This window comes from Strongylocentrotus purpuratus, unplaced genomic scaffold, assembly GCF_000002235.5.
Source record: "Strongylocentrotus purpuratus isolate Spur 01 unplaced genomic scaffold, Spur_5.0 spur5_scaffold_20, whole genome shotgun sequence".
Lineage (NCBI taxonomy): Eukaryota > Metazoa > Echinodermata > Echinoidea > Camarodonta > Strongylocentrotidae > Strongylocentrotus > Strongylocentrotus purpuratus.
This window is the reverse complement of record NW_022145606.1, coordinates 33,665,824-33,681,682: the sequence shown is the minus strand read 5'-3', so window position 1 is coordinate 33,681,682 and position 15,859 is coordinate 33,665,824. Positions and strand designations below refer to the sequence as shown.

The window sequence follows — 15,859 nt, the reverse complement described above, 5'->3', positions numbered from 1 at the left end:
CCAAATGTATCTAATATGGATTGAAATTGCAGTTGGCGGTTGAGGCACAGAAATGTTCAGTGACAATTGTGAACAAATTAGCATACTGTACATATATGTACAGATTCACTTTCCAATAAACTCTGCTTTTGTGTAGAAGTGTTTCCATTGCGTTACCAACAATAAGTGCACCAAATTGGATCTGAGTCATGATAGTTTTCTGTTTTTGGGGCCCTATTGCCGAAAACTGTTGGAGCCGATAAATTTATGGATGTGCGAGTACATAGTAATGGTTTTGCATTATTTGAATATGTACTGTACATACCGGTACCTACAACTTGGCTTGTGCAGGTAAAAAAAAAAAAAAAAAATGGCTAGAATTTAAATTGTTCACACTAGGTGAAATTTCATCAACACTGTTGTCTCTCATGTAGAGATCAGTGCATCGGACTGTTTATAAAAAGGTTGTTCTCGACAACCCATAAGCTTGCCCAAGGCTTGCCAAACATAGCAACAAGTAAAGTATGCAGACTGGATTCCAAGTAAAGTGGTTCATTCATTAATAACAGGTTAATGGATTACCTTGTTGCTTGGTCCCCAGGAAAGAAACATCCATACATTTGAGTAATATATTAATAGTAGACCGGTCTATTGGGCCCCTGGTTTAAAGGATAAACATTACTCAGGCCTAATATGATGTATTAATAGTTAGAACATTATGGTAGCTTTCGACACAAAAGTAAAGTTTACAAAACTGTTGCTATTAAACTTATAATCAACATGATGTACTTACAGAATGTTGTTGTTTATGTTTATGAACCTCAGCATCATCCTGCCGGGCTTCTGTGTTTAGCTTCAAAGTCTGAAAAAGAGAAAAAGAAAGGATAAAAAGAAATATCTTTGAAATATCACATTCTAAAATGTCAATTACTGGTATCACCAAGATAATGTTCATGTACAAACAGTACACATTATAAAGCTGCCTACATAATGTAGGCCTTAATACATGTAAGCCCTACACGACCTCTTCCAAACGTATATTTTCCTTAATACACAGTCAACGTTTCTTTTTCTGATCTTGCTATCCAGCGAGCTTGCCCCTCTCACTATGCAATATTACGTTTCTTCACACAATTTCATATGAATATACTCTGGTGTGAACAGGCTTTACGTTTTCCATAGAGAATTGAATGAGATTAAAGTGGATTGTTCAGCTGCGTTCAGACAATGCAATGATTTTAAGATACATGTACTTAGCCCTCAACAATATATATAATTTGATGTTGCTATCCAGTGTGCTTGCCTCTTTCACTGTGCAAAATTACGTTTCTTCACACAAATTTCATATGAATATCTCGAGTAAACAGGCTTTGAGTTTTCCATAGAGGATTGAATGAGGTTACAGTGGATTGTTCAGATGCAGTCTGAATTTCAGACAATGCACTGATTTTAAGATACATGTACGTAGCCCTCAACAATATACCGTTTCTATATAATCTGATGTTGCTATCCAGTGTGCTTGCCTCTTTCACTATGCAATCTTACGCTTTTTCACACAACTTTCACATTAATATCCTCTAGTGTGAACAGGCTGTACGTTTTCTATAGAGGATTGAATGAGATTAGAGTGGATTGTTCAGGTGCAGTCTGAGGCTCAGACAGGAAGCAGGTGAGTTTTAATCAGCTGGATTTGAGTTTGACAATGCATTGACTTAAAGACCCTGTCTGACCAATTACATGTATGGAAAGCTGAATGAACTTAGGATACAAAATTACAAATATAACAGATACAAAATATTTCCCCCTTCAGTATTGCCCAAAAGCAAATCAAAACCTAATTTTCCACACCACTCCAAAGTCCCAATTACTGGTCAACAGGGGTAGAATTTGCCGCAGTTACGGCTTGCAAAACATAGCTGAAGCAATGACCCGTGCTTAATTACTGCAAAGTTATTGTCAATATGGGTATATACATGTACTCCACAAAAGATGATTCAGATGTTATCAAGTTGATCGCTAGTTTTTTGTATCGATAAATTCCAATTTTCAAACCTTTAGTTTTCAGAGAGCAGTTACTCCTCTGACAGACACTAAAATAACATATAATTGAAGATAATTTAATCTACATGTATGCTTTAATAAATAACTAGCTTACTGTTGAGTGTTGATACCTAATTCATCTACCATATTTAATTTTTGTCACTTCCAAGTTCCAACAGGGTCCTTAATAGGTACATGTAAATGTAGCCCTCAGCAATACTAGATGCATCTTTACTCTTCTATCATGAAAAATAAAACTAGGTGTCATTATCCTATCATTTTAGAGCAACTACAGATAACAACTAAATTATTCGTACTTGTAAATTTGACTTTTTTAATGTTTTGTTTTCAAACTCTAGAATGAAAGGCGGACTGGATGAATCATACCTGAGGTCAAGTTGAGGCTCACCAGAAACCGAAATGTTTGAATTACTACTCTTGTTATTCTGTTATTGTACAAATGTAGTTATACTTGCATGATACAATCATCAATGTATAAATATGTTAATGAAGATTCCATGAAAGAAGGCATGTAGACATTTTTAGGTGCATAGTGCATTTGTATCAAATGCAAGAACAGGATAGGGCCTCTGACCTTCGCTGTGTTAACTATGCATCCGCAGCTTAAGACATGAATGTTTTTGTACATCAATGTCCATGGTGTGTTCAAATTCTAAAGCAAAACACAGTACACAACTGTGTTTTAAACATACATTGTATATATCCTCTAACAGATAAAATCGTTAAAGGATATGAGAAAATTAGTTGCTATCTGTATATTAGTCATTAATGTGCATGGTATGTTGACATTTAAAGGTGACTGTGTGTTGCATGTTTAATGTAATTTGGTTCAACATAACGCTAATTAAAAGATCTGTTCATGTGCACTGATAACAAATATAAGGTCAGAATGGGGCCTCAAGTCTCTAACCTTTCCCATCCCTCCCTGGCCATTAATAACAATGCAAATAAGCTTACATGCACATTATATGCCTGATGTGTTGACACTTTAATGCAAAATAATACCTTTACAATTTGATATAAAAACATTAAATGAAACATCTGTTCAGGTGCATGGTAAGGATGGGCCTCTATGCTCTAACCTTTCCATCCCACCCTGGCAACCATGCAACTGAGTTTACATACACACATACAGTACCAATACCAATACAAACTAATGTGTAATACACTTTAATGCAAATCATATCTATACAATAGGATATAAAAAATGCTGATTGAAAAGTTTGTTCAGGTGCACCGATATGCGAGGTCATAACAGGCCTCTATTACCGTCCTGTCTATCCCAGCCTTTAAATGAGTTAACATGCACATACAGTACCAAAATGCCTGATGTGTTTACACTTGAAAGCAAAACCATATCAGTACAAAATGTGCAAGAACATTGATTGAAACGTTTGTTCAGGTGCACTGATAACATATGCGAGGTCAGAACGGGGCCTCTAACCTCGCCCGTCCATCCCCAGCCTTTAACCATGCATCTGCGGCTTGGACTGAAGGATGCTTAGATGGCGGTATAACGTCATGAATTATTGAACGTGTCCTCAATGTAAATAATAGATTTACAGCCTTATCGCAGCGTGAAGGCTCCGACGCGACGTAGCGTAGCAATCTCCACTTTTTTAATTTCAAAAGATGCATTGAGAATTCAGTTACTTGATTTATGGCAAGAGAGAAAGCAAGGAGATATCGAAGCTCGGTGAAGAGATTTTTTTCTGAAATCTTAATTGATTTGTGAAAGGGGGATGATGAAGTGTACTGTCACAATGCTATGAATTGATGATTTAATTATAATGAGTGCATACATGTATTACCGAGAAAGAGGTAACAGGAAATAAATTTGCAGAAATGCAGAAATGAAGAAAGTGGTATAAACACAGTAACAATCTTTCTAGCTACAGTTGATATCTTCTTCACATGAATATGAAATTATAACAATATAACATTGAATTAAAAAAAGGAAAGGACTATGAAGGATTTGGTCACAAAGGTTTACTTAAACTGCCATTTAAGTAGTGAAAGTGATGAAGTTCTGTTGCAATACTAGATTAAAATTGTCCCAAAATAAGCAAAGGCAAAGTGTGATCACCCCAACAAAAAATAACAGAAGACAAAGAAGAAGGTGAAGAAAGATGAAGAAAGAAAAAGAAGATGAAGAAGAAGATATAGCAGAAGAAGAAGAGGAAAAAGGAAAAAAAAAGAGAGACATATACTTTAAAAAAATGTCCTCATTGTAATTGCATACCAAATATTAAGGCTTCAGACAACATTGCTTTAAGGAAATGACAGGCATTAATTCTCGTCTAATCTTAAAACTAGATCAAATATCTTCCAAGGAACCTCTCGAAGATGCACTTACCTGTATTAGTTTAGTCAAGCAACATAAGAGATCCATGATGTTTATCTTCCAAATCGATTTCAAAATCAGGAAATATCTCTCAACTTTCGAACCAAGTTGCCAGCAAATAACCATCAAAGAACAACTTCTAAATTAAAATGTGTACTGTACATGTACTGTGTGTACGCCTCCATGCAGATAGAGATTGCTAGCATTAGAAATATAAATGCTTTAAGCTATGCCTTGCAAAATACAGTGTATGTACAGTTTTTGCACTAGTAGAGTTCTGTCACACCAATGCCATCAACACAAAACCAACAAAAGAACTGGAAATAAATGCAGTCCCTCAAATGGAAAAGAATTGGTCAGTTTAGAATCGGATTGGATTGAGTTTGGAGATATGACTGTGCTTCTTACCAGCCTAAATCTTATCGTCGTTTTAGTGTTGGTATTCTATTTCCAAAGATGTGCTGGTATACACAAAGCAATTACTGGGTCTCAGGGATTTTATTAAATTGAAACAAGTTAAAATCTATGATTATAAAACAAGATCCGCACATGCAGGTAGGCTTTTCAAAATCATAATCAGGGCAGAGTTTCACAAAACTGTCATAAGTAAACGTTCACCGACATAATATACATGTTTCAATTGGTTGTCGGCGAACTTGTTCTGATGAAGGTTTCGTGAAACACTGCCCAATTCTCAATCACATTGGTTGCCTTAGGTTAACCTGACTCGGCAACAACCAAGGTAAACAGCATTGTTTATTTGAAAACTCCAGGAATAAGAAACAAATGGTTTGAGTACCAGTAAATCGTCAGACGCCAAGAATGAACAACACACAGTATAAAGACACTAGAAAATCAAGGACCCAAACCACACTTTCTAATACACTTTCATAATGCAGACACATGAATATATTCACTTTATCAGTCTATTGATATATCGGCTGCACGTATCGTTTTCTTATAATATTTTTAGAAGTTTTACAAGGTGGAAATTATAAAGTCAATTTTAAAGGAACTCAATATGATCATAAGGGATATCATCTCGATGATGATGATAAAGATGGAGAAGAAGAAGAAGAAGAAGAAGAAGAAGAACAAGAACAACAACAACAACAACAAGGGCAAAGAAAAACTGAAAAGAAGAAATGAGAAGGAGAAGAAGAAAAAGAAAAGGTAGAAGAAAAAGAAGAAGAAGAAAAAGAAGAAGAAGAAGAAGATCTAATAGAAGAGGAAGAAGAAAAGACAAAGAAACCTTAAAAAACATTATTGCAAATAGAGGAATATATACCTGCAATGTGATGTATAAAACAGGCTGAAGCATACATGTATGTATTGTAGCTCTAGCACTTTCTCTGTTTTCTATTTACAGATCACAGTTGATGAACGAACCAAGCAAAGGAGAACTTAATTCACTTACAAGTAATTAGATGTTGTCAGCTCCTTGCCTATGTGTGATTTCTCAATTAGGTAGGTTTCTTTAGTAGGCTTGTGCACAACACTGTACAAGAGCCTTACAGGTAGGCGCTCATGGAAGTGTATATGGGGATTGTAGGCATGTGTCAATGACGGACACAGTTAGCATCTCTCTTGCACATGTAACTGAGCTAATAACAGGCAAAATTAGGGGGAAAAACTTGCCTCTTATCAAATATGATAAGAATATCTGAAATCTTAATATTCCAATTGATATAATTCCTTTCATTGGATAACTGTCACCTAATAGACCTACAGGTAGCCACATCACCTCAAATTTGCCAAATAATCCGCTATCTTAACTATCTCGATTGCAAATTAACCAGTAAAATTGGACTTCATCAACCAGCAGTTGCATTTAGCAGGATATTTGGTCGTGAATTACCCAAGAAATGTTGGTCTTGTTTCCAAAATATCCCACTATTTGGGAAATAGCAGGCTAATTTGTGCCCGTCAGAGCTGGTTTGTGATGAGCAAATCGGTTTGGTGAATAGCAATTTTGAGTTTCGGGGTAATATACATGTATCATGTCTAAAAATAGCAAGTTATTTGGCAAACTCAAGCTGATGAAAACAGACCTCTTGATCGCAATTTATTTTCATGGGGGGAGGGTGTAGGTCAACAAATATCTTGCTCTTTTTAAACTCCATTTCCACTCCTTTGATGAAAGGTCTGTTCAGAAGACAAGTTGGCAGGGTTCCTTGTGCTAATTGACTGACAGGATCTCAATGATTGTATCATTCATGTGAGACTAACTTTTCCTGTTATTGTTACACTCTGCACATAATGTAAAAGTGTGAATGGAACTGTACATGAACACGTTCAGTAGTTTATCCGTATCAAATTTTTCAGGTCTGAACACACCTGCCTTTGAGGCCATTCCAACTCTCAGCGAACAAGCTTTTGGACTTGCAGAGACATCCCAAAATAACTCTCAAGAGGCCTTGTCCTCATCAGCTCGAGTTTGCCAAATAACCAGCTTTTTTCAGACTCTGGATATTATCCCGAAGCTCGAAATTGCGTCTTCAACAGACCGATAGGCTCATCTCAAACTAGCTCCGACAGGCGCAAATTAGCCCGCTATTTTGGTAATAGCTGGACATTTCGGAAACAAGACCAAGATATCTTGGGATGATTATCTCAACCAAATATCCTGTTAATTGCAATTGCGGGCTGATCGATGAAGACGTAAATTAACTTGTTCAAAATAGTTCAATCAGCAGTTATTTGGCAATCTCGAGCTGATGAAAACAGGCCTTGTGAGGAAGCCTTCCAAGACTTCATCTACAGTCAGAGGCATCCAAAGGAGAAAAATGACAATGCAATCTATGCTGCCAACATTGACAAGGACAATCTCCATAAATAGCCTTTATCACACACATGCATGTACATGTAGTATGTACACAAAGAACAATGTATGATTGAACATGTTATGTAGTGCGATGTAAGGTACATGTATCTCTGTACGACATGAACATAAATCCTAGAATCTATATCATACAGCATCATGTACATGTACAACCAATAGACAATTCGTCGCTGTTTTCACGAAGTGACGGTAGTGAAAAAAAATTGCATTCACTTTGCGTGACGATTTTCCTCGCTACTGTCACTTTGTGAAAACAAGGACGAATTCTATCAAAAGGTCATGTTGATCTACATGTGTAGTACGCACATACGACAGGTATGAAACAATAGGGACTTTTAGAAAAGGATGTCGATCGTACTAATCCCCATTACATTGTCTACGTGCGAATCTTAAAGTCCCTAGTATCCAATGCCTGGAACACATTAGTCAAAGGTAGACTACTGTATAATATTGAAGGACAATATCTACAGTACTTACGATCTCAAGAGGCCACATGATCTGATGTCATGATACACATTACCATGACAAGCTAGACACAATGGTTGAATGGAAGGGCGACTCCAACATCCTTCATGGTAATACTGCAAGAAATTCTTTAGACTGTCATCTCAATGACAAGGAAATCTTTAAATCATCCTTAAAATGATAAGAAAGTGTTAGATTTTCATCTCTGCCCATTTCTAGAAGATTGATAGAGCCTTGAGGAAGACATGTTTCTCCCTGGGCCAGTTTTCATCAGCTCAAGTTTGCCAAATAACCCGCTATTTTCAGATTCGGGATATCATCCCGAAGCTCGAAATTACGTCTCCACTAGAACGATACGTTCATCACAAACTACATGTACAATGTAGCTCTGAACCTCTGACAGGCAAAAATTACATGTCCGCTATTTCCCAAATAGCAGGATATTTTGGAAACAAGACCAAGTGTTCACAGAATATTTTCTTAACCAAACGTACATGTATGCATCCTGCTATTTGCAACTGCGGGCTGATGAAGCGAAATTATCTAGTTAATTTGTAATCGGGATAGTTAAAATAGCGGGTTATATGGCAACTTCAGTCTGATGAGGACAGGCCTCCTGTTGGCATTGCTTCATTGACAACATATAAATGAAATGATATCCTGAAACAATTAATCCCCCGCTGATGCATTCACCATTATGATATAGTGCCAGTGAATGTTATTCAAGGATTCCCTCTCTGGTGATCTTATCTCAGGCAATTTCGAGAAGAAGAATGAGGACACTCGTATTCATGTACTCAATACTTTGGTAGTACATGAATGATATCTCAATACGAAATCCCAAAGGCCATATATCCAAGATTTGACAGGAAGACGATTTGGAGGACATCTTGGGGGTTGTTTCACAAAGACTAAGTTCGACTTTAAGTTGGACTTAACTTTGGCAGGCTATTTGTACCACTGGTTGCTATCACCATTGGTTTCTCAATTATGATCTTTAGATACCATTTTTTTCTCAATAATGACCTTACCAAAAAGGTAAATTCTGTAGATTCGTGACCACGATTTGAACGTCCCTTGAAGGACCAATGCCAGTAAATGGTGCGAGCAAGCAGTGGCATGAACGGCCTGCCATAGTTAAGTCCAACTTGAAGTTGATCTTAGTCTTTGTGAAACACTCCCCAGGAGTAGCACCTGTGGGTGCCATAACATTTCTCATGCCATGTTATCACTACCATTATGCACACAAGAGAAGAGAAGAGAGGTATGTCTACTTGGATGTAATACACACACACACAGAAAATGTAATGTCAACCCAACTGCGGAAGTAAAAGTTCATGAATGAAGAAGGCACCTTGAGGCAATCAGCTGTACAGAAGGGATTAGACCACACAGCAAGGTCACTGACAGGTGGCTATCTCATTAACTCAGCCCTCAACTAACATAAGAAAAAGAGGATCATGGGGGATCAACAGGCACCGATTGGGGAAGTTTTCTATATAGAGGGAGCAAGTACATGTAGCTACAAGTAGGACAATGGGGCTTTAAACCACCAACTAATATCAAAGCAGAATATCAGATACATGTAGTTTGAAATAAATGACCTTACTATATGAGGCAACCACCTTATAACGAAATAAGGATTTTGAGAACATCTTATTGAGTGGCAGCGATGGGATATCTCTGTCTATTTCAACAAAAAAGAGCGAAATTCCTGAAGAACAGATTTTTTTCTGACTTGTTTTTCAATACAGATCGATCAATCGACCTTATTTACTGGGTGTAAGCCACAAACATGTTTAAATAATAGAAAGTGTAATGTCAATCTACAGAGCAATCAGCAAAACAATAACCTCATACAATTGACCCTACTAAAGTAACCACCCAATTGCAAACAAGGGATTCCAAACATATTTTTGTTTTGAGTGGCAGTGTTGAGATATCCCAGTTCCTGCTCAATGGTATCTTTGTCCATTTCCAGAAAAAAAGAGCGACATTCAAAGAAATATCAGAGAAAAATGTACTGCCAACCTATTTAGCAGAACAGGTACCACACATGTACACGTAGATGAATATCATGTACAGGTATCTTGAGAAAGATGACCAACTTAAGGCTACCACTTTAAGTGCTTGGAAAGATTTCAAGAACACCTTTTCTGGTGGCAACAGGGGGATATTACAGAGCCCATTTTGTGAAATTCCTGCCCATTTCAACAAAATGAACATCCAAAAGGAGAAGGTAATGTTAACCTACAATCAGAAAAACAGGTAGATTACCAACAGGTATCCTGATAAGAAAATGATCACGCAAAGGCAACCAACTAATTGTATTGAAGGGTCTAACAAAAACCTCTCCTTTTTAGTGGCAGCAGTGAGATATATCACCACTTTCAATTGATGGTGTCTTTGTCCAATTCCATCAACGAGAGGTAGAGAGGTTTCAAGTTCAACAGGAATGGCTTTCAGAGAAAATATAATGCCAACCTATTCAGCAAAACAGATACATGTAGGTCAATAATGGTTGTACATGTACAGGTATCTGAGAAAGATGACGCTACTATAAACTTGAGGCAACCACCTAATGGCATAGAAGGATGTCAAGAACATCTTTTTGAGTGGCAGCGATGGTGTATATTAGAGTTCTCATTCGATGATATCTAGGCCTGTCTTCATCAGCTCGAGATTGCCAAATATCCAGCTATTTCAACTATCCTGATCGCAAATTATTCAGTTAGTTTGCGACTTCATCAGCCAGAAATTGCAATTAGCAGGATATTTGGTCTGGATAATCATACCAAGATATCTTGGGATAGGTTGCAAAATATCCCGTTATTTGGCAAAATATCCCGCTTTTGTCCGGTGTGTCTTTGCCAGCCCGAAGACCCGCACTATGCACGAACATTTAGCAAAATATCTCTTGAGCGAATTTCTCAAAGTCGAGTTTCAAGTTTCGATTTGTAAATTCAGGATTATTTCCCAAGTCAGAATTAGCGGGCTATTTGGCAATCTCGAGCTGATGAGGACATGCCATCTTTCCCACTTTCCAGAGAAACAGGATTGGTTCTCCCTCAATGAGAGGTGTTCAGGTGACTCATAACAGATTAAGTGACTATCTCCACTCCAACTTGCTCTCTATCTGATTTGGACGTTCCAGTTTTTAGGAATCCTTGATCTACCTCCTTGAGTACTTGGTGAGGAGAATGGCAAGAGGCACGCTCCACGTTGGCCATACCCTGTTCATATAGAAGAATAATCCCAGTGTTGAAACAGAGACAGGGTTTATATACCATTCCCAAGGTACTCTTGTAGTTAGACATTAACAATTGCAGTTTTGGAATCCTTGATCTAGCTTGTTGAGTACTTGGTGAGGAGAATGGCAAGATAGAGGCACACTCCATGTTGACCATACCCTGTTCATATAGAAGAATAATCCCAGTGTTGAAACAGAGACAGGGTTTATATACCATTCCCAAGGTACTCTTGTAGTTAGACATTAACAATTGCAGTTTTGGAATCCTTGATCTAGCTTGTTGAGTACTTGGTGAGGAGAATGGCAAGAGGCACGCTTCACGTCGATCATACCCTGTTCAGATCGAAGAATAATCCAAGACCTGTAACAGAGACTGGGTTTATACCATTCTCATGGTATTACTTCTAGTTAGACATTAAAAATTGCAGTTTTGGAATCCTTGATCTAGCTTGTTGAGTACTTGGTGAGGAGAATGGCAAGAGGCACGCTTCACGTCGATCATACCCTGTTCATATCGAAGAATAATCCAAGACCTGTAACAGAGACTGGGTTTATACCATTCTCATGGTATTACTTCTAGTTAGACATTAAAAATTGCAGTTTTGGAATCCTTGATCTACCTCCTTGAGTATTTGGTGAGGAGAGTGGCACGAGGCACGCTTCACGTCGATCATACCCTGTTCATATCGAAGAATAATCCAAGACCTGTAACAGAGACTGGGTTTATACCATTCTCATGGTATCACTTCTAGTTAGACATTAAAAATTGCAGTTTTGGAATCCTTGATCTAGCTTGTTGGGTACTTGGTGAGGAAAATGGCAAGAGGCACGCTTCACGTCGATCATACCCTGTTCATATCGAAGAATAATCACAGATCTGTAACAGAGACAGGATTTATATACCATTCTCATGTCTATCTTCTCATTAGACATTGAATATTGAACTTGTCCTGAATCGGGTTTTGCCGTTCCATTTTATATATAGTCCATGATGTACCTCCTTGAGTCATTTGCGATGAGAATGGCACAAGACATACTCCACCTTAGCATACAGGTGTAGACCCTGTTCACATCTAGGAAGATATCCAGGGGGTGTTTCACAAAGATCGACTTTAAGTTGGACTTAACTATGGGAGGCCATTCATGCCACTGGTTGCTCTCACTATTGTTCTCTCAATTATGATCTACCGGATAGATATTTTTTCCTTCAATTAATAAAGAACTATCAAAATATGTTAATTCTGTAGATTTGTGACCATGATTTGTACGTTCATTGAGATATCAATGCCAGTAAATGGTGAGAGCAAACAGTGGCATGAACGGCCTGTCATAGTTACTCCAATTTAAAGTTGATCTAGGTCTTTGTGAAACACTCCCCTGTAGCCTACTGGTCCCTAGATACAATCTTACAGTACCCTTTGCATTACACGACTGAACCTTCACAAATGATAACCAAAAGCCGGGGTTAGGCAACTGACAACTCCCTGTTTCAATGCATTGTTGTAATGATACATGTACATGTATCAGTCTTTTGTCAAAAATCCATATTCCTCAAAGCCAAGTCTCTTGGATAAGACTGAAAGCCATACATTTAGGTTTCCTTGTTGACTAAAATACAAGCACACTCCCTTCATTAATTAGCCTCATGTAAAATAGTCTTCAAGTAATTCAAGTATACAGTCACACTAACCTCTAACAATTTCTGTGTGAGAGCATTGGTGAAGAAGACTTCCTCCCACGATTCTTCATTCATGTCTCTCTCAATCTCCACGCGTTCTTCTGGATATTATCAAAAATAATCCAACTCTACGTTCCTTCATGCAGTTTGAGATCACTTTCAACCGAGACATCACATGTCTGTGGTCTCACCGTGTACGTATCGCTCTAGACTCGTTCGTTCTAGTCTCCTTAGATCAAGATTAATTTAAACTTCCTAAATTAAGTTCTTCCATCGCCCGATGGCTGCGATACAAGCACACTCCTACAAGTGAAAGTGGATCTAGACTAAAGTACACTTACGTACTTTGGTTGAATGAGAGTGTGGGGCACTTCAAAGGCTCAAGTTCGCTTTGATTAAAACTTACGATGTGTACCGGTATGTCATTTTAGCACTATAATGGTTAATATCCTGGAGATCTATACATTTACATGTAGGCGACATACATTGTATACCAGTAAACACTATCCACGTTATGAGACTTCACACAACATGTGCTAGATGACATTCAATTATGATTCCTTTTTAGTAATGTGGAGTTGGGTATATTTAGTTTGAATCCTTTCCTTGAGTACTTACTGCTAAATGTGGCAACAGCCTTGACTAAACAAACATTGACTGACATATATATCCTATTCAGGTCTATGATGAGTTCAGTGCAGCACTATGAAATGGAATCTATTTTGATGTGATTTTAACAACAGGTCCGTCTCCTTCATTACAGACGGTTCCCATATCTATAGCACTGTATACATTACAATGTACCATACCTGCCAACCTTTCACATCAAAAGATAGGAGTACAGTCTATTTTTAGTACTTTTTCACAAAGAATGTTTCAGAAAAAGAGAAGAAGCTAGGGTTCAAAACAATAGCTTAAATTACCAGCTAAAAGATAGGATCATCCCTCCAAAATAGATATAGTTGGCGGCTGTGCTAAAGGCTATAATGTATTACATGGACAACATAACTGTAACTACAGAAAAAACAAGTTGAAAGACACTTGAGTGATAAATACAATGAATGAACGACATCAGTCGAACTCTGTACCTAAAAATTCTACTTTGCAGATGAAGCTTACATGTACATATCACAGATCAAACAAGAAACTGAATCTTGCATGAAACCAATGCAAAGTTTGTGAGTGGTTACAGTAATTAAGATTTGTTAATATTTCTTGATGTGTAAATCACTGCCTATTTCAACTTGTAAAAATTACACATAATGAAAGTTTCTGGCTTGACAAACAAGTACCTTACCCTAATTTGGCCAGGTTGATCTCTTCAAGAAGTTTTCACAAGACTTATGTTATAATGGCAGAGCCAAGTAGAGAAATATCATACCACTACACCAAGTATGGGAAATGTATCCTGGCCCAAAGAAAACAATAAAGAGGATCCTCTACTGTCACTTAAATGACATCCCACTCTTCCGATTCTCAAGTCCGCTTTAAGTGGAAGAAGTTCCTGTAAAGGCCATCTGTAAGTTTTCTTAAGGAAATGAACTCCCACTCGTCTATCCTGAAGCTTGGCAAATTTGAAGATGAAAATGTCCTGAACAAGTCAATCAAATCATTAATTAAGCTATGAAAAATGCTTTAGATAATCTGAAAATGAACAACTCTTGATGATTTCCTGGCCAAAGTATCCGTCAAAAGAAAACAAATTATCGAAGCTTATTGGTAATCTCCAAATGAAGCTGAATCACGTCTCAAGACAAGTGTTAAAAGATCTCCAAACCAATTATTCCAGTGAGGCAGTGACACAACCATTCCAGTGACATGAACAGAACCAAGCTCGTCTACACTTTTCACATATTAAACACAAACTGGTACCATAAAAGATTTCCTCGTAACTGTTTGGTATTATTCAAAAACACCTAGCACCTTTACCGAAAACTTCCCGGACAAATCGATCCAACCATTGATATGGCTATGAAAAATGCTTTAGATAATCTGAAAATGAACAACTCTTGATGATTTCCAGGCCACAGTATCCATCAAAAGAAAACAAATTATCAAAGCTTTTAAGTAATCTCCAAATGAAGCTGAATCTCATCTCATTACAGGTGTTGTAAGATCTCCAAACCAATTATTCCAGAGACACAACCGTTCCAGTGAATTGAACAGAAACAAGTGCTTCTTCAACGCCTTTCACATCATATAAACCGGGACCATAAATAATTTCCTAGTAAATGTTTGGAACATTCAAAAACACCTGACAAGCTACTTGGCACTTGGGATACTTCTGGCCAACAAAATACATGAAGCTGAATCTCAGAAGTTCTCTACCGAAAGTCTCCTTTTCCGAAAGTCCTCCGAACCTGCCAGACATTGCTTTACAAGACAGAATCAAGACCTGGTTGAAATGAAAGTGCTTTACAGACATTGGACAATTTCAGAAAGAATTTCCAACCCAGACAAAATAAAGCCTACATTCAGCTAGTCAGTACATTCAGCAGAGTTTGTCTTTCAAGTTGAATATCCTCTTTTTATGGCATTACAGGTACTGAGTTTATAGGGAGAGGGTGAAAGAAAAAGTTCCCACGACATTTTACCGTTTACTCCCTCGCAACCAACAATGGATGCGATTGGATGTCTACATGCCTTGAGAGGTAGTACCTCCAGTCCATGCATGTATCTTCAAAATCATTGCGCAGTCCCAGACTATGTGATTAGGCGTAAGTGGAGCTCGATGGAGTAACAAAGGCACTTCGCAATCAAGCGTATTAAAGTGACTGCAAGGCATTGCATCGGTCGCCTTGAGCATCTGCATCTTATGTGTATGTAATGGGATCCTCGTAACCTACTGCAGGGGCGAAGGTGATACCCCCTCTTTCATTCTGTCAGACAGATCAATTGTTAGCAGCCAGACGACGGTAAATAGGAGTAATCTTCCACGCCCCCTTCTCCCATCTCACTAGGCCTGTTTTCATCAGCTCCAGTTTGCCAAATAACCAGCTATTTTAACTATCTCGATCGCAAATTAACCAGTTCATTTGCATCTCCATCAGCCCGCAGTTGCAATCAGCTGGATATTTGGTCGAGATAGTATTCCAAGAAATCTTGGTCTTGTTTCCAAAATATCCCGCTATTTCCAAAATGACAGGCTGATTTGCTCCCGTCCGAGTTAGTTTGTGATGAGCGTATCGGTCGGGTGAAGGCGCAATTTCGGGCTTTGGGATAATATCCTGAGTCTGAAAA

At 37.9% G+C, this 15,859-nt stretch overlaps 1 protein-coding gene across 5 annotated transcripts in view; it reads right to left on the bottom strand.

Annotated features, from left to right (window-relative positions):
• The window catches only part of LOC593776, an 81,381-nt gene that overhangs the window by 25,603 nt on the left and 39,919 nt on the right, over positions 1-15,859 (bottom strand). For 4 of the 5 annotated variants that reach the window (XM_030993269.1, XM_011666246.2, XM_030993270.1 and 1 more), the window contains exon 4: positions 773-841. In XM_030993269.1, coding sequence (XP_030849129.1) covers positions 773-841 — 69 coding nt within the window. Of the gene's footprint in view, positions 1-772; positions 842-4,396; positions 4,738-15,859 lie in introns of those variants that run through there. The other variant, XM_030993272.1, reaches the window with a different exon arrangement.